Source organism: Hyperolius riggenbachi, chromosome 1, assembly GCF_040937935.1.
Source record: "Hyperolius riggenbachi isolate aHypRig1 chromosome 1, aHypRig1.pri, whole genome shotgun sequence".
In the NCBI taxonomy this organism is placed as follows: domain Eukaryota; kingdom Metazoa; phylum Chordata; class Amphibia; order Anura; family Hyperoliidae; genus Hyperolius; species Hyperolius riggenbachi.
The window spans coordinates 586,212,346-586,232,304 of NC_090646.1; the positions used below are offsets into that span (position 1 = coordinate 586,212,346).

The following is a 19,959-nucleotide window of genomic DNA, read 5'->3' on the forward strand; positions in this document are numbered from 1 at the left end:
TACCTACACTGCAACACCAATTTTAGGCCACTAAGTCATTTACACAGATGAAGGAAATTTTGGCTCCTATTTGTAGCAGCAGCTTGCATAGCATGCGGCCCTGGCGCCTGCTATCTTGCACCCAAATTTCCTGCAATAGTCGATATTTGTATTTGCACCTATGGCGGTGCCGGATATTTTGTGGGTTTTGCCACAGTTTTGTGGTGGGAGGAAATGATTATGGTTAGGCGTGAAGAGGGTGGTGATTAAGGTTAGGAATTGGGGGGGCACAGGATAGGTGTGCGGGGGGGTTGAGATGGGGGGTTGGTTAAGGTTTGGTATCGGAGGGAGGAGGTTAGGGATTGGAGGGGTGGTAATTAGGGTACCAAAAAGTTGATGGAAAAGTACTATCAAATGTATTCTGAGTATTTTCTTGCACGCTGGCGACTTAAAAGGCATTTTATGACAAGTTGTAAAAATATCACCTAGGAGAAAACTCAGGAGAAAAAGTGAATTGCATATGGGCCTCAGTGTGTTTGTATTCACTTTTCACTGCAGCCACTAGATGCTGCTGTTGAGAGACAACAGATACATTTTGTGTGCATCTTCCAACATAAACCTCTAGTGACCAGAGGGAAAGGGTGCAGTCTGCTGTCACCAAAGCTATCAGCCGCTACAGGCTCCGAATTGCAGGTAGTGTTTTCTGGAATTCCAAGAGTAAAGGTCATGTTGCTAGTCCAACAGCTGCTTCATTTGCCTATTTTTAAAATATGGTATGTTTAACAGGCTACTGTGGCATTGATGGTTTAGTGCTCCAATGGTTCTCCTCCTTCCTGGCTGGCAGAACAGAAAGGGTAGCCTTGGGGCCTTTCCAGCCCAACCCTGTACCACTAAAATATGGTGTGCCCCAGGGCTTGATGCTATCTATTTTGTTGTTTACCATATACATGCTACCACTCCAAATCATCCAAAAACACGGTCTGACATACAACTGCTATGCTGACCAGCTATATTTGTCACTCAAACCTGACATGACAGACCCCATCCCAAAAATAAACACATTCTTAGCTGAGCTTCAGGAGTGGATGAATGAAAACTGTCTGAAACTAAATGCTGACAAAACTGAGGTTCTTGTCATAGCAGCAAAGCCGCTCCAGACACAGTCATCACCACTGAGGTTATGAAACTCAGACCTTACTAGCTCCAAAACTGTGCACAGCTTGGGTTTACTGACTGATGGAGAATTAAGCTTCAGGAATCAAATCTCAGCTGTGGTGAAACATTCCTTCTCTCACCTAAGGAATATTGCAAAAATTAGGCACCTCATTCCTTTAGAGGATCTTCCAACCCTAGTTCACTCCTTCATCTGATTACGGCTGGACTATTGCAGTGCCCTCTATGCAGGCCTTCCAAATAAAGACCTACACTGCCTGCAGCTAGTACAGAATGCTGCTACAAGACTGTTAACAAGCCAACCCTACCATTGCCACATAACACCAATCCTTTGCTCACTCCACTGGCTATCCAAATAGAGAATCCTTTTCAAATTCCCTACGCAACCTAGGCCCTGGATACCTGAAGGATTTGTTGCAACTGCATCACACCTCCCACAACCTCAGATCAAAAGTAATTAAAAACTTGACCACTCCCAGAGTCCAACTAAAAACCTTTGGAGCCAGAGCTTTCTGTCATGCTGCCCATACCCTCTGGAATGCATTGCCAAACTTAAGACAGCTCCAACCCTGTAAAAGTTTAAATCAAAACTGAAAAACCTCCTGTTTACTCTGGCATTTATGATCATATAACTTTTTCCCCTGTACACATCACTCAGTACTGATCTGAGAAACCTATGCACTTTGGGTCCTACGGGAGAAAAGCACTTTGCAAATGTTTTGTTGTTGTTTATTTTATAGGTATTCATCAATGTGTGTTGTTATGACTCTTGTCCATCTGTGTATTTGACCATATGGATGTTTTACACACAGGTCACTGTTTCACAAGCCTGTTTCTTCGGTGAGATAATAGTAAGCAGAGATATTAGGAATGAGGCTTAGGGCAGGATAGTTTAAGCTTGATGGATTTAACAGGATATTACAATGGCGATGGAGTTGGTAAGTACACCTGGTTCATGTTATGATGTTGGAGGGTAATATATATGAGTTGCATACCATAGCTTATGACACTAGTCCTTATGGGTCACATATATGAAGCGAAATGGTATTAGGTAGCAGAGCAGCAAACACAGGTCCATATTACTGATAGGAATAACATTGTGGTGCTATAACACTATATTGATGCTATAACTAAAGATAATTCTTCCTGGTAACGTTTCTGTAGAGAATGTCTAAAAATATCAACAAACAATGTAAAGTGACCTATTATTATTACCGATCACAATCAATCTGTAACAGTTTTGTGTCACCAAACAGATAAAAGGTAATATATACGGTAGTTGTTGATGTGACAACACAATTGTAAGTTACATATTGCCCAGCAAGCTCACGGTGAACCAGAGCTCCTAGGAGTGTTTAAAGTGTACCAGAGCTCAAAGAAAAAATTTATACATACCTGGGGCTTCCTCCAGCCCCATCCGCTCTGATCGCTCCCACGCTGCCGTCCTCCGATGTCTGCAGCTCCGGTACCGGGTCCCCGCACTTCTGTCAGTCGGAGCCAGTCTGGCGTAAGAGAAGTGCCTCCTCTACATATCTCTTCAGCAGCTGCCGGAGAGATACGCAAAGAGCGCACTTCTCCTGCGTAGACTGACTGCGATCACGGAAGTACGGGGACCCGGTACCGGAGCTGCAGACATCGGAGGACGGCGGCGTGGGAGCGATCCGAGCGGATGGTTAGTTTGAGGTGTACCGGTAGGAAGGTTGGGGGTGGTTGAGATTTCCTCATCGATGGGATAAAAGGTCAGAGAATTTCACACAAAAAAAACACACATTACAATAGAATCCGGATGAAGGTCATAACCTTTCTGTACTCATCTAAAATATGTTCTATTGTTGCCGCCTTCCTTAGAGGTTTTCCCCAGATATTGTCCTGATGATTTCCTAACAGTGGGAAAACAACATAGGTCCTAATCCAAATCCAAAAATAACCCTTTTCCCTAGAGTTCTACTTTAAAACATATTTTCTCAGAGCTGATTATTCATTCCCCTGAATTATTCAGATGGGCGGATCAGTGAATGAGTTGTGACCTCGCAGTAGTGCAGCATTTTATGTATTAATGGGGTCACTGCTCAGTGTTATTGTTAACGGATGACTGTTCACAATTATCGCTATAGGACCCCAGTGCTGATGGCTGACAGGCAATATATTAGGCCTAGTTTACTCGGATGGTTTCCCAGCATGAAAACGCTGCAATCTGCCAACCACTCCAGTGTGAAGCTTCCATTCATGGTAGTGTCTCCGTATACATGAGATTAGGGCTTGAGGTCGGTTAAGTGTCCGTGAAAGGCAATACACAGGCGAGAAACACATGCAAGCGCAAACAAAAGCCCCAGAACCCCAGGCTTAGATACATGAAAAGTGCTACCACCTACCAGGCACATTAAGTGCTAAAAAATAGCTAAACAAACTCATACAAAAGTTGTATGTGCCTTCCCTGACATTTGAAAAGACACTGGTGTAAGCCTTAGGATAAGCATACACTATTCAGTTGTTTTAGGAATTAAGCACCAAATCGGTCCCCGTTCCAGCGCTGGCTCCCTCGTAGCAGTATTTTACTAAATTAGTCAAATACTGCTCTCTCCGTCGCCAAAGGGACGCTTCGGAAGTCTTCGGGGAGCCCGAGTGCTCCCAAAGACTTCCAAAGTCCCTCGCGGTGGGGGATTTAAATGGGGAGTCAGCGATGTACCGAGGGCACTGGAAGAGGAGAGGGAAGGCTCATTAGGACCCAGAGCCTCCCCCCTCCTTAGGTAAGTATTTGGTTTCTTTTTTTTTTTTTTTAAAGACTCCCATTAGCTTTAAAGGGTGTGGCCCGGGGATTGTGCGCTGCTCTTCTCTCTTTGGGTCACCACTGATCTGCAGGTGTGTAAGTGATGGGGAGGTAGTAGGAGGCTACATACCCCCACTGATATCAATGCCCTATACAGGGGGAAAGGGGGCACCTTTGGCTACTTACCTATACTGGTTATTTATTTTTTCTTTTGAGGGTAGGGGAAACCTTTGGTTACCTACTATTACGGAAGAAGGACCCTCTGAGGAGGGGGAGGGCCATGAGCCGTTTGGGGCCACAAAAACCTTAGCAGCAACCATTTTGGTTAATCGGTCAAATGCTGATAGGGATAGGACATTCTTTGTGATATTGATGTAGCCTGGAGTATGGAGGAGGAGGAAGTTGGGCGGGGTGGTACAAGAGCATTGCTGAATTAGCTTTGTACTGTATTGAGCTCTGGTGATGCAAGTGATATTGGGTAACTTCTATGATGAAATTTTGATTTGTTATAAGGTGGCAAGATGGCAACAATGGATATCAGGAAGAGGTTGATCTTTATTACATCTAATGGTGCATGCCTCCTTGAAGGAGACCTAAACTCTTGCACAGCAGACAACGAAAACGCATATAATTGCTGAGAAATTCACAGTGTGTATGTTTAGAAAGAAGAGCCTGTCTAATTACCCCTTATCAGCTAGTAATCAGCAAATGTAAATCAGGGCTGTCAGCTGTGCCAATGTTTTGTGCTAATAAGTAAACACTGAAGGTTAACCCTTTCTGGGCTCCCAGGAAGTAAACACTGCAGGTTTCTTGTAGGAGTTCTATACTGTAAGTTGTAACAAAGAAATACTGTTTCTTGTCTTTTAGGGCAGAGAGGAAGTTCTGAGTTTAGGTCCGCTGATTCCATTTCACCTGAGAGGGAACATTTCTTTCTTTGCTTCTGTACTAAGCTCCCTGGCATTGATTTAGTATGACAGTGGAGACACATCACAGTATGCACAGCAGTATCAATTTCTATCACTGTTCTCCAGATTTATGGCAGTGTGGCAGGGGAGAGCTTTGCATGCAGGGAGAAGAAATGTCAATGTCTCAGCCAATCAGAACCCTGGAAATAAGGCATACATCTTTCTTATATGCACCTTACCCAATAATCCCGCCTCTCTCTTGAGTGTACTGGCAATTAGAGTCCTCTGGAACCAGTGACCCGCACCTTCCACTTCCCACAGAAGCTCCTGATCTCCTGGGTATTTGTGTAAATACTGCTTGCAAGCTAAAAAAAACATGATAAAAGGAGCATTAGAAGTGTTGCCCTCAAATTCTGAACTAATCACATTACAAAATGTTTCCCCTTGTCCCTTCTGCATGTAAAAAGGGCTTTACATTTCCTGCAACTCTGAAAATAAAGAACAGTGAGGGCTGGAACACACTAGGGCGTTTTGGCAGCATTTGGGGATTGCCGACGATCGCCAAAAACGCTTTGCCAATGAGAGTAAGTGGGGGGAACCCATTGGTGTGATTGCGATTAGTGGTAATCGCAATCGCAGGACATGCAGCATTTTGAGCATGTTAGCAATTTGGAAGCACTGTACAGTTTACAGCTTCCAATCGCCGGGGAATCACAACAGCCCTAGCACACAGCGCTGCAGCGATTTTAAAGTGTAGTTGGTTGCAGGCCTGAAATCGAAACTTATATGAAAACAAAGGGAAGAGATAAACAATTGTATCTATCCTCCTAATCCTAAAAAATGACTTGTAGATATCCCACAGTTTTATTTTTAAAAACTTAAAAAAGCAGATTTATTGTTTTGTTTCAGCTGAATGTAATGTCTGTCTCTGTGTCTCAGAGTGCTCAAATATATGAACTATTGACCTTTTTTTATCTATCCTCTCCTGGCAGAGAACTGGGCTTCCTATAGCAAAGTATTTTATGGCTGTAATTCCTTGTCAGTAGTCTGACTGGGTCCCGACTGGAGAAAAACTGTCCATTGCATAGTAGTATATTAACTCTTTCAGGCAGAGAAAGAAGAAAAGCATCACATCATATTTATTTGTGTACTATGCACTGTACACACACATGTCTATCTCATCATGTCACTTAAAGTGAACCTCCGGACTAAAAATCTACTCAGCAGAACTGAAAAGGCTTGGTGTTTCTTTAACAGTTTCACAGCATCAGAACTTTGTTTTTCTTACCAAAGCATCATTTTTAGCTGCATTTTTAGCTAAGCTCCACCCATCAAAGAAAAAAACCTGTGTCTCATGCTCCCTGTCACCTCCTTTCAAACAAAAAGATGGCTGCCATCATGAAATCAAACATTTGCCTGTTCTTTTAAAACAATGTGGGTAAGAGATTATATTACCTATCTATTTTAATTAACATAACTAATGTAACTTAATGACAGTATGTTTGTTTAGGCTGAAGTTCCTCTTTAAGGTTTCCTTTACGCCAGCCCTCCATTACTCGATGGCAGTCCAATTTCAGATATCAGCTATGATAGGAAACTGATCAGGAAGTAGCAGTCATTTTACCACAGCCACCACTACTAGCTTTGTATAGCTTGATTCAGCACAATGCTGTGCACCTATCAATCGTCCTCTCCACAAGTCAAGGATCCTGAAAAGCTTCTCTGCACTCGACTAGATTAGCCATATTTGTGTACAATGCTGCAGAAATTCAGGATTCTCCTTATACATGATTGGTTGCTCCCTGGCTATAAGAGCGATTTGGTTCTTGTTCCACAATTCCTTGACATTCAAACATAAGAAAAGGCTATTGATGCACACCTGAGCTGCTCTTCCTAGTCCCTGCCAGATGATGGCTTTACTGAACAACGTTTATAGTGTCTGTCACATGACAGTGTAATGGTGAAGGCACAGAGATGAACATAAAGCTTGTGATGTATTATGTAAGCGCAGAAATGTTTGTAATGGAGCAACAAAGGGCCAGAGAACCTACCCTGACAGAGCAGTATATGGCTGCAGCAGGGAGACAACAGTAGTCACTGGGCACAATCACTGTTTCCATAGAAACAAGAGCCATTCTAGTATCTCAGAGTACCCGGCTTCCAGCTGCATGAATGACTAGATGTACTACAAGCCAATAACACAAGTAAAGCTACTACAGTGACGTCATATACACAACAGCACAAGCAAGGAATATTTAAAGCACACTTGAAGTACCGTAAGAGGAATATCAAGGCTGACATATTTATTTTATTTTAAGCAATGCACATTGCCTGCCTGTCCTGCTGAGCCTCTGCCTCTAATACTTTTAGCCATGGACTCTGAACAAGCATATACAGATCAGGTGTTTCTGACCAAAGTTTGATCCGATTAGCTGAATGCTTGCTTCAAATGCAGGACTGCCAGGCAACAGGTATTGTTTTAAAGTAAAGAAATATGGCAATCTCCATATGATTCTCATTTCGGTTTCCCTTTAAAGGAGTCATCAGGGATAATTTAATAAAATAAGTGCTATTTACCAGGGGCTTCCTCCAGCTCCAAGCTCCCAGAATGTCCCTCGCCGCAGCTCTCCCCGCAGCCGTTCGCCGCAGCTCCGTCCCGGTCCCCGGCGATGACGTCAGGGCGACCTCAAGGTCGGCCTGTACTGCGCCTGCGCGAGCTGCGCTGTCAATCACCGCCAGGTGGGCCGGAATGGACAGCGCAGGCACAGTAGTTCTGCGCCTGCAGTTCGACAGGAATCTATCAGATGTGTTCGACACACTAGGAACAGATTTCCAATAGATTTCAGAATGAAATCTATTGGAAATCTATCTAAATGCATTAAAGGGAAGGTTCAGGGAGGGGATTAAAAAAATAAAAATAAATTTCCACTTACCTGGGGCTTCCTCCAGCCCGTGGCAGGCAGGAGGTGCCCTCGCCGCCGCTCCGCAGGCTCCCGGTGGTCTCCGGTGCCCGACCCGACCTGGCCAGGCCGGCTGCCAGGTCGGGCTCTTCTGCGCTCCATTTCCTGGCACTTCTGCGTCCCACGCCGGCGTGCTGACGTCATCGGACGTCCGCCGGGCTGTACTGCGCAGGCGCAGTAGTTCTGCGCATGCGCAGTACAGCCCGGCGGACGTCCGATGACGTCAGCGCGCCGGCGTGGGACGCAGAAGTGCCAGGAAATGGAGCGCAGAAGAGCCCGACCTGGCAGTGGACTTGGCCAGGTCGGGTCGGGCACCGGAGACCACCGGGAGCCTGCGGAGCGGCGGCGAAGGCACCTCCTGCCTGCCACGGGCTGGAGGAAGCCCCAGGTAAGTGGAAATTTATTTTTATTTTTTTAATCCCCTCCCTGAACCTTCCCTTTAAGGTGGCCATACACTCGTTAGATTAGCAGCAGATAGATCATCAGATAGATTTCTGATCCATCTGATGTGTTTAGGAACATTTTTTACTAGGAACAGATTTCCAATAGATTTCAGTTTGAAATCTATTGAAAATCGATCTGATGGCATTTTTTTGCCATCAGATTTCCATTAGGGCCAATGCAAAATAATAAGCAATCTCAACAGATCGACCTAGATTTTCCAGCCTGCCAGATCGATTGAAATCGATCGAAATCGGCCACAAATCGATCGATTGATAGATTTGAAAGAATCGATTTCTGATCGATCCATGGCTAAAATCGACCAGTGTATGGGTCCCTTTAGAGGGGACCAGCGCTGGATTGGTGGAGTTGAAATAGATAAGGGAAACCTCTGGACTATCCAGAGGCTACCCTTTACAGAAGTATCTACTGATTTTAGAATTTTTATTTCAGGTTAACTATTATATTGTATTGTACTATTAGGGACAAGCAGATAACTGTAGTTATGTGCGTAAGAAGAGTTATGCTTTCATATTGTCTGAAACTCAGTTAAAAATATAAGTGCTCAAAAAACAAAATATTTGTGGCGGGGCTCGGAAGACACTCGAGGAGCGGCGAGGGCACTGGAGGGCTGCAGGGGGCTTGGGGAAGCCTCAGGTAAGTGAAAAAATAACCAAGAACCTTAAACATTTTTGCTACTGATTGGGATGAAGTTCAATTCTTGGTTCACTTTAAAGAGAAACCGTAACCAAGAATTGAACTTCATCCCAATCAGTAGCCGATACCACCTTTCCAATGAGAAATCTTTACCTTTTCACAAACGGATCTTCAGGGGGCTCTGTATGGCTGATATTGTGGTGAAACCCCGCCCACGGTGTGATGTCAGGACCATGGTTCTGATATCACACTGTGGGAGCCTTGTTGGATTGTGGGAAATAACAGCTGTTTACAACTGCCAAAAAAAGCAAGCAGCATCTCCTTTCACTGCCAGCAGTAAAAATGTCACTATGTGATAAATGTCAGAATGTAAATTGATTTCAAAGACTTTACAATGGGCAAACACTGACTAAATCATTTATACATAATTATTGTAAAAATGAAGCACTTTTTTTATCACATTATTTTTCCTCTGATCACTTAATGCACATAGAAGTGGATAGTTTGTGGTGGTCTGCATGTTATTGAGAGTTCTCCAGTGAGATATTAGCTCTCAGATACCAGCTATCAAAACAGTTCAATGTGATAATATCATTAAGAAAGTATTGGTTAATGAAATTAATTATTGTAGGAAAGCAGATGAAAGCCATGCAGGGCAGTGCAGTGACATTATGTGGATAGTTCTGGAAAAGCCTTATCTGTCCATGGTCTCGGTGGGAAGAGATCCACAAGAGATATACTGTATATTATGGGTAGTATATCTAGGACAGGGAACACACTTGCAGAGGCATTTTTCCCCGCGATTCCCGGTCCCAATTTTTCGTATGCAGCAGAATACATTGTAATTACAAACACACACGTTGTGCAGAAAAAAACAGAAAGCTGCGTCATTTTAAAGTGTGCTGAAATCCACGAATGAATGCTAAAGACATGCGTTTTCCTTGCAGGGCCATTGACTTCAATGGCCAGTTCAGCAGTGCACGTTTTGTCGTCTGCGGCAAACCACTCACAATTACAGCAAGTGTGTTCCATGTCTTACTTACATCTTTAGGCTTGGCAATTGTTATCCATCCTAGTGTCACACCACATCACACCTTATTGTGTTATTAACACTCCTGTAAATGCTAGCCACACACCTCTCTTCTGCCCCTCTGAAGACATTTGTAGAAAAGCCGGCACTTTTTACAAGTAGTTCTGATGGCTTTTTCACTGAACACCATAAGGCTGACGCTGGCTACCAGGTTTGCTACAGTTTTTTTCTTTTTGCAAGCCTGTTGCCATTTGTAGAAGTCACACTCCAGCAGTAGGTTACCTGTGTACATTGTAGGAGACAGAGGATACCTCAAGCCTAGTGTCTCTTCTGTGAAGGAGTCCACATAGTCTTCCAGCATTTGCAGGGAAAAGGATTCCCCCCGAAATCTCTTCCTAATAAACATGGTATCCAGAACTGGTAGGGTGTAACTCTGTGTAAGATATGCGGAGCATGTACTTCCTGTGGAAAAATAAACAAATATATTACTTCCTGCCTGAAACACAGTGTTTGACACAGGTATACAAGCGGCCATATGCTACAATTTAAAGAAAAGTTGATAAATAAATTACAAAAATGAGATGAATTCCAGGAAAATGAAAAGTTGTCTCTTGGTGCATTCATAATAATTACATGTCCCCTAATTTACTCAATACTTAAAGTCATGGATATAATGGCACATGGAAGTAAAACATGATGATGTCCTTGATTGGAAAATCTCTTACAGACTGGTCGCTATAATATGCGCATGTGCCACTCTTGCTTCCTATGTATAATTAAACAGGAAGTGGAAGTGACACATTGCCACATAAACAACTTATGAGTGTTTGGTTGATTGCATTCAAGAGTATGCGTCATGTACAATTCCTGAGGTATCCAATATGATTTCTCACATACAGGGGTGGCTCCAGGAATTTTTTAGTGAGGTTGCTATGCAGGTGCTGGTTCCACTGTTATAAACAACCAGTGTGGTTTATAATACAAGCCACTGTCCAAGTTGCTTGGACTGCGCACATCACTGTAACAAGTGCACAATACCTCCTCATGAGCTTCCTGAATAATTTTCCTTGAGAAAGGGGTCTTGAGTGTTTCCCGTAATGTTGAATTATGGGTAATTTCCACAATAAACATTGAAGCTTGGTGTGATTGCTAGAAATCTATTGATTGGCCAGCTCAGGAAGTCTAAGACTGGCAGTTTAAAGCCATAATAATTTCTGTAGGGAGAAAATGTTATCTAAATACTGAACTTGCCTCCCTTCACTTCAGCCACCCTATTGCTGCAGCTTGAACTCCTTAGCAACACCTTAACTGAGGGTGAGTTTCCTTCACAAAGACAATTCCAGACATATGCTTTTGTTATATATCTTTAGCTGTTTTCAGAAGACAACGGCATTTTTCATTGTCCATTTCTATAGCAAAGAGACTACTTGCAGTGACCAACTGGGACAAATACTATTTGGGCTTGTACAGAGATGACATCAAGTGAAGGAAAGTTTAGTTCAGACTTGCTTTAACTGACCATAATAAAACAGTACTATAACTTAATTTAGTTTGAAAAAACTGTGATTAAAGAACATATTAAAAATACTGACCGGCAGGTTTGACAGAATAAAATCCAATAGCCTCTCCCTGCCTCCAGAGAATCTTGGCATACTCAGAGCTGCTGTGACAGAGGAAGGGGACCTCGTCTCTCTCCATCTCTTTCTTCCTATATATAATTCGGTTTAGCACATAGAGGACCACCCTTTCTCCAAGACTCCTGACCTGCAAATGGTACAAACAGGATGCTTACATTTCATCCACGCATTATATTCAAATAGCTACATACATTTATCTAGTTTATGGATCTGATCAGAATGCATTTGATTTCAATGTATGGGAAGTCCTTTACTTTTACTTACTGTTAGTTAGTTTTTAAAGTGTACATGTTGGGAAAAATGCACCCCATTTAGATATTTCAGTAGAAGAAAGCATCTGGGTAATCTAGAGGCTTTCACCGTACCCCTCGCCAGCGCTGGGAGCCCCTAAGCTCTTCCACAAGGCCTAGTAGAGAGGTTCGCATGGACGCCTGCGCTCCTGTTTGTGAACGAGCATGGCCACAATGTACAGGCACAGACGCCTTGTGCGCAGTAGCATGGAGTTACTCAGGCTCATTTACGGAAAAGAACATGGCTACAAATTTCCACAGGGTCCCAGCGCTGGATCGGTGGTCTCCATAAGGACGTGGGAAGCCTCCAGTAGATCCAGAGGCTTCTCTCTATTGAAGTATGTGACTTTTTTAATCTTTTAAAGTCAAAGGTTTACTTTAAGTGCATTTTTGGATAAATGAAAAAGCCTGCTGTGGAGACAAAAGGGTCAGTTGATAAAACTTATCTCATGAATTGTCTCTCCTTAAGCCCCATACACATGCTCAACCAAACTCGCTTAGTAAAAACGATGAGACGAATTTAAACGACTTTAAATGGCGGCAAGATACGTCTTAATGTGCACTCGACAGACATACACACTGCACAATAAAACGAGCGACTGTTGGTTGAGAAACACGATTTACATATCGCTTAATGCGAAGGAGAGGTCTTTTTTGAGATAGTTAAAAGTACTAGATTTCTGTACACATTGCATTTTTTTCCGTCGTTTCAAAAATCAATCCGACAACCAGAACGATTCAACTTCTTGTTATCTGTCGTTTGCCATTCCTTATCTCTTTTCACGCTCAGTCGTCCGCACGTCTACACGTGAAGACTGACGTTCAATTTTCGCAAAACATTTGATAACATCATGAATGTTGAAAATGGTCATAGAACAATAGAAAGAGGAGGCTTTGTCATGTGAATCATTTTTCCCTTTTTTCAGCCTCCACATTCCCCATATCTCAGTCTAGTTCAGCATCTGCGGGATATCCTGGAAAAACAAATACTATCCATGAAGGCCACACCTTATAAAGTTTAAGGTCGCATTCACAGTGGGGCGTTATTGTCCTGCGCTATAAAGTCATTATAATGCAGGATAACGCGCTGTAATGTTAAGCCTATGCAACATTCACAGTGCGACGTTAACGTGGCGTTGTAAATGTTGCGTTATGGTAACTCACTGCTTGCAAACAGTGCGTTACTTCTAAAAGCAGACGTTAACAGACACAGAGGGACATACTTTTCATTGCCTGTATGCTCCACTGTATCTACTGTATGCCACGGTAACGCAGCGTTAATGTGCGCTACCACCTTTTTTTGCGTTGCGTTGTAATGCTCCATTGCGACTTGAACGTCACATTACAACGCAACGTCCCACTGTGAATATGCAGGTCTCTCAGCACCAGCAAGAGGTTCCCAAGAGAAGCATTGGTGGTCACAGTCAAAAATAAAAATTTAAAGAGGCAACACAAACATTTAGAAAGCCAAACACAAAATGTAGCACAATGCAAGCATACCACCAATGAGTTAAAAAAGTGTGTGCTATGATTGCTGTAGAATAAAGCAAAGGTGCCAGTTTATCACAATACAGCAGAGTCCCAGTAATCCAGAACTCCACTAACCAGCCAGCGCACTTTGCCAGCAGTACTCACAGTGGTAAATGCCAACTTCTTAGGCTGTTTGTGAGCTCTGCTGTGCTTAAAGACTGGGTTCCACAGCACCCCCCCCCCCCCAAAAAAAGTTAATGGACTTTCAATTAATGTGTTTTAACATTGAATCTGCTTAGTTCTGCTGGTTTTGAAGGGTCCTTTAAAATCACTGTTCTAAATATGTTTATCATTATTCAAATGTATTGTGCTAATTTACCTGCCGAAGACCATCCTGGGAAGTGTCTGATGTCCTCACTGTGTCATCAACTGTCCACCACTGGTGACTGAGATACAGAGCCACAGCTATGGAACAATAATCACACTTAGAATGCTCATACTAAGAGGTACACCTTATGCAAGGAATAATTACTATACCTGCCACACAAATTTCAGTTAGAAGCAGCAAATCAATTAACCATAACCAAGTAATGAGCTACTGCTTGGAAATCTTGAGCTTTAAGGAACGTATATACATTTTTGCATGTTTTATTTATTTTATTATTTTAAAATATCTATTCTTGACTTGAAGCAAATAAATTTACAATTTATTTTTTAGTACTCCTCCACCAGGGTCCAAGTAGTACGAGGTGTCATTTAGGACTACACAAAAGACAAGTCACTTAGCTTGTCAGGGCATCCTATGAGTAACTAGGTGTTCACATAGCAGGCGGCCCCAGGGCCTGCTCTTTTACCAGGTGCCCAATTCAACAGGATGCGTCTTTGTGCCCTTTTCAACGTGTCCCCCATGGATGGGAGGGGATTACGGAGGGGCCTGTGGAGGAGGTGAGGAGAAGCCAGCACCTGGGGGAGCGCAGTAAAGCTGCACAAGCTTAACTTCCTAGACAGTAATTCACCTGGTTTGTATTAATACTGTCTGTGTCATTGACTAAGTACAAGTACGGTAACTTTAGTTTTTCTTTCATATCGTACATGCAGATTATTTTATACCTGTCAATGCATCTTCAGGTGCAAATAGAGCCAGGACTTTCTGGGCTTGATCCCCTCCAAAAAGTGGCACATACCCTACTGAGGCAAGAGTGATTGGCACCTAGGAAAAAAAGAGCTATTAGATCATAAAACTATTATGAATAGAAATAAAATATAGCACGACCTTATAGTCCCACTGCTGCTAGCCAAGGCCTATGCCATGGTGTTGGTCCCACTACCGCTAGCCAAGGCCTATGCCATGGTGTTGGTCCCACTACCGCTTGCCAAGGCCTATGCCATGGTGTTGGTCCCACTACCGCTAGCCAAGGCCTATGCCGTGGTGATGGTCCTACTGCTGCTAGTAAAGGGAACCTAAACTGAGAAGGATATGGATTTTTCCTTTTAAAATAATACTAGTTCCCTGACTTTCCTGCTGATCCTGTGTCTCTAATACTTTCAGCCACAGCCCCTCAACAATCATGCAGATAAGGTGCTCTGACTGAAGTCAGACTGGATTAGCTGCATGCTTGTTTCAGGTGTGTGATTCAGACACTACTGCAGCCAAAGAGATCAGCAGGACTGCCAGGCAACTGGTATTGTTTAAAAGGAAACATCCATATCTCTCTCAGTTTAGGTTCCCTTTAAGGCATATGCCATGGTGTTGGTCCCACTACCGCTAGCCAAGGCCTATGCCATGGTGTTAGTAACACTGCTGCTAGCCAAGGCCTATGCCATGGTGTTAGTCCCACTGTTGCTAGACAAGGCCTATGCCATGGTGTTAGTCCCACCGCTGCTAGCCAAGGCCTATGCCATGGTGTTAGTCCCACTGTTGCTAGACAAGGCCTATGCCATGATGTTAGTCCCACCGCTGCTAGCCAAGGCCTATGCCATGGTGTTAGTCCCACTGTTGCTAGACAAGGCCTATGCCATGGTGTTAGTCCCACCGCTGCTAGACAAGGCCTATGTCATGGTGTTATTCCCACTGCTGCTAGTCAAGGCCTATGCCATGGTGTTAGTCCCACTGCTGCTAGCCAAGGCCTATGCCATGGTGTTAGTCCCACTGCTGCTAGCCAAGGCCTATGCCATGGTGTTAGTCCCACTGCTGCTAGACAAGGCCTATGCCATGGTGCTAGTCCCACTGCTGCTAGACAAGTCCTATGGCATGGTGTTAGTCCCACTGCTGCTAGCCAAGGCCTATGCCATGGTGTAAGTCCCACTGCTGCTAGCCAAGGCCTATGCCATGGTGTTAGTCCCGCTGCTGCTAGCCAAGGCCTATGCCATGGTGTAAGTCCCACTGCTGCTAGCCAAGGCCTATGCCATGGTGTTGGTCCCACTACTGCTAGCCAAGGCCTATGCCATGGTGTTAGTCCCACTGCTGCTAGCCAAGGCCTATGCCATGGTGTAAGTCCCACTGCTGCTAGCCAAGGTCTATGCCATGGTGTTATTCCCACTGCTGCTAGCCAAGGCCTATGCCATGGTGTTATTCCCACTGCTGCTAGCCAAGGCCTATGCCATGGTGTTAGTCCCACTGCTGCTAGCCAAGGCCTATGCCATGGTGTTAGTAACACTGCTTCTAGCCAAGGCCTATGCCATGGTGCTAGTCCCACTGCTGCTAGCCAAGGCCTATGCCATGGTGTAAGTCCCACTGCTGCTAGCCAAGGCCTATGCCATGGTGTTCGTAACACTGCTGCTAGCCAAGGCCTATGCCATGGTGCTAGTCCCACTGTTGCTAGACAAGGCCTATGCCATGGTGCTAGTCCCACTGCTGCTAGCCAAGGCCTATGCCATGGTGTTAGTCCCACTGCTGCTAGACAAGGCCTATGCCATGGTGCTAGTCCCACTGCTGCTAGACAAGGCCTATGCCATGGTGTTAGTCCCACTACTGCTAGCCAAGGCCTATGCCATGGTGCTAGTCCCACTGCTGCTAGCCAAGGCCTATGCCATGGTGCTAGTCCCACTGCTGCTAGCCAAGGCCTATGCCATGGTGTTAGTCCCACTGCTGCTAGCCAAGGCCTATGTCATGGTGTTAGTCCCACTGCTGCTAGCCAAGGCCTATGTCATGGTGTTATTCCCACTGCTGCTAGCCAAGGCCTATGCCATAGTGCTAGTCCCACTGCTGCTAGCCAAGGCCTATGCCATGGTGTTAGTCCCACTGCTGCTAGCCAAGGCCTATGCCATGGTGTTAGTAACACTGCTGCTAGCCAAGGCCTATGCCATGGTGTTAGTCCCACTGCTGCTAGCCAAGGCCTATGCCATGGTGTTATTCCCACTGCTGCTAGCCAAGGCCTATGCCATGGTGTTAGTAACACTGCTGCTAGCCAAGGTCTATGCCATGGTGTTAGTCCCACTGCTGCTAGCCAAGGCCTATGCCATGGTGTAAGTCCCACTGCTGCTAGCCAAGGCCTATGCCATGGTGTTGGTCCCACTACTGCTAGCCAAGGCCTATGCCATGGTGTTAGTCCCACTGCTGCTAGCCAAGGCCTATGCCATGGTGTAAGTCCCACTGCTGCTAGCCAAGGTCTATGCCATGGTGTTATTCCCACTGCTGCTAGCCAAGGCCTATGCCATGGTGTTAGTCCCACTGCTGCTAGCCAAGGCCTATGCCATGGTGTTAGTAACACTGCTGCTAGCCAAGGCCTATGCCATGGTGCTAGTCCCACTGCTGCTAGCCAAGGCCTATGCCATGGTGTAAGTCCCACTGCTGCTAGCCAAGGCCTATGCCATGGTGTTCGTAACACTGCTGCTAGCCAAGGCCTATGCCATGGTGCTAGTCCCACTGTTGCTAGACAAGGCCTATGCCATGGTGCTAGTCCCACTGCTGCTAGCCAAGGCCTATGTCATGGTGTTATTCCCACTGCTGCTAGCCAAGGCCTATGCCATGGTGTTAGTCCCACTGCTGCTAGCCAAGGCCTATGCCATGGTGTTAGTCCCACTGCTGCTAGCCAAGGCCTATGCCATGGTGTTAGTAACACTGCTGCTAGCCAAGGCCTATGCCATGGTGTTAGTCCCACTGCTGCTAGCCAAGGCCTATGCCATGGTGTTATTCCCACTGCTGCTAGCCAAGGCCTATGCCATGGTGTTAGTAACACTGCTGCTAGCCAAGGTCTATGCCATGGTGTTAGTCCCACTGCTGCTAGACAAGGCCTATGCCATGGTGCTAGTCCCACTGCTGCTAGACAAGGCCTATGCCATGGTGTTAGTCCCACTACTGCTAGCCAAGGCCTATGCCATGGTGCTAGTCCCACTGCTGCTAGCCAAGGCCTATGCCATGGTGCTAGTCCCACTGCTGCTAGCCAAGGCCTATGCCATGGTGTTAGTCCCACTGCTGCTAGCCAAGGCCTATGTCATGGTGTTAGTCCCACTGCTGCTAGCCAAGGCCTATGTCATGGTGTTATTCCCACTGCTGCTAGCCAAGGCCTATGCCATGGTGCTAGTCCCACTGCTGCTAGCCAAGGCCTATGCCATGGTGCTAGTCCCACTGCTGCTAGCCAAGGCCTATGCCATGGTGTTGGTCCCACTACCGCTAGCCAAGGCCTATGCCATGGTGTTAGTCCCACTGCTGCTAGCCAAGGTCTATGCCATGGTGTTGGTCCCACTACCGCTAGCCAAGGCCTATGCCATGGTGTTAGTCCCACTGCTGCTAGCCAAGGCCTATGCCATGATGTTAGTCCCACTGCTGCTAGTCAAGGCCTATGCCATGGTGTTAGTCCCACTGCTGCTAGCCAAGGCCTATGCCATGGTGTTAGTCCCACTGCTGCCAGCCAAGGCTTATGCCATGGTGCTAGTCCTACTGCTGCTAGCCAAGGCTTATGCCATGGTGTTAGTCCCACTGCTGCTAGCCAAGGTCTATGCCATGGTGCTAGTCCCACTGCTGCTAGTCAAGGCCTATGCCATGGTGTTGGTCCCACGTCCGCTAGCCAAGGCCTATGCCATGGTGTTAGTCCCACTGCTGCTAGTCAAGGCCTATGCCATGGTGTTAGTCCCACTGCTGCTAGCCAAGGCCTATGCCATGGTGTAAGTCCCACTGCTGCTAGCCAAGGCCTATGCCATGGTGTTAGTCCCACTACCGCTAGCCAAGGGTTATGCCATGGTGTTAGTCCCACTGCTGCTAGCCAAGGCCTATGCCATGGTGTTAGTAACACTGCTGCTAGCCAAGGCCTATGCCATGGTGTTAGTCCCACTGCTGCTAGCCAAGGCCTATGTCATGGTGTTAGTCCCACTGCTGCTAGCCAAGGCCTATGTCATGGTGTTATTCCCACTGCTGCTAGCCAAGGCCTATGCCATGGTGCTAGTCCCACTGCTGCTAGCCAAGGCCTATGCCATGGTGCTAGTCCCACTGCTGCTAGCCAAGGCCTATGCCATGGTGTTGGTCCCACTACCGCTAGCCAAGGCCTATGCCATGGTGTTAGTCCCACTGCTGCTAGCCAAGGTCTATGCCATGGTGTTGGTCCCACTACCGCTAGCCAAGGCCTATGCCATGGTGTTAGTCCCACTGCTGCTAGCCAAGGCCTATGCCATGATGTTAGTCCCACTGCTGCTAGTCAAGGCCTATGCCATGGTGTTAGTCCCACTGCTGCTAGCCAAGGCCTATGCCATGGTGTTAGTCCCACTGCTGCCAGCCAAGGCTTATGCCATGGTGCTAGTCCCACTGCTGCTAGCCAAGGCTTATGCCATGGTGTTAGTCGCACTGCTGCTAGCCAAGGTCTATGCTATGGTGCTAGTCCCACTGCTGCTAGTCAAGGCCTATGCCATGGTGTTGGTCCCACGTCCGCTAGCCAAGGCCTATGCCATGGTGTTAGTCCCACTGCTGCTAGTCAAGGCCTATGCCATGGTGTTAGTCCCACTGCTGCTAGCCAAGGCCTATGCCATGGTGTAAGTCCCACTGCTGCTAGCCAAGGCCTATGCCATGGTGTTAGTCCCACTGCTGCTAGCCAAGGTCTATGCCATGGTGTTGGTCCCACTACCGCTAGCCAAGGCCTATGCCATGGTGTTAGTCCCACTGCTGCTAGCCAAGGCCTATGCCATGATGTTAGTCCCACTGCTGCTAGTCAAGGCCTATGCCATGGTGTTAGTCCCACTGCTGCTAGCCAAGGCCTATGCCATGGTGTTAGTCCCACTGCTTCCAGCCAAGGCTTATGCCATGGTGCTAGTCCCACTGCTGCTAGCCAAGGCTTATGCCATGGTGTTAGTCGCACTGCTGCTAGCCAAGGTCTATGCCATGGTGCTAGTCCCACTGCTGCTAGTGAAGGCCTATGCCATGGTGTTGGTCCCACGTCCGCTAGCCAAGGCCTATGCCATGGTGTTAGTCCCACTGCTGCTAGTCAAGGCCTATGCCATGGTGTTAGTCCCACTGCTGCTAGCCAAGGCCTATGCCATGGTGTAAGTCCCACTGCTGCTAGCCAAGGCCTATGCCATGGTGTTAGTCCCACTACCGCTAGCCAAGGGTTATGCCATGGTGTTAGTCCCACTGCTGCTAGCCAAGGCCTATGCCATGGTGTTAGTAACACTGCTGCTAGCCAAGGCCTATGCCATGGTGTTAGTAACACTGCTGCTAGCCAAGG

At 46.1% G+C, this 19,959-nt stretch overlaps 1 protein-coding gene across 4 annotated transcripts in view; it reads right to left on the minus strand.

The window, feature by feature from the left end:
* Nucleotides 1-19,959, minus strand: part of FAM169A (family with sequence similarity 169 member A) — a 112,363-nt gene that overhangs the window by 14,786 nt on the left and 77,618 nt on the right. For all 4 annotated transcript variants that reach the window (XM_068248562.1, XM_068248571.1, XM_068248580.1 and 1 more), the window contains 5 exons: nucleotides 14,420-14,519; nucleotides 13,689-13,774; nucleotides 11,505-11,676; nucleotides 10,195-10,374; nucleotides 5,064-5,189 (listed from right to left, as the gene is read on the minus strand). In XM_068248562.1, the coding sequence (XP_068104663.1) occupies nucleotides 5,064-5,189; nucleotides 10,195-10,374; nucleotides 11,505-11,676; nucleotides 13,689-13,774; nucleotides 14,420-14,519 (664 nt within the window). The remainder of the gene's footprint in view (nucleotides 1-5,063; nucleotides 5,190-10,194; nucleotides 10,375-11,504; nucleotides 11,677-13,688; nucleotides 13,775-14,419; nucleotides 14,520-19,959) is intronic.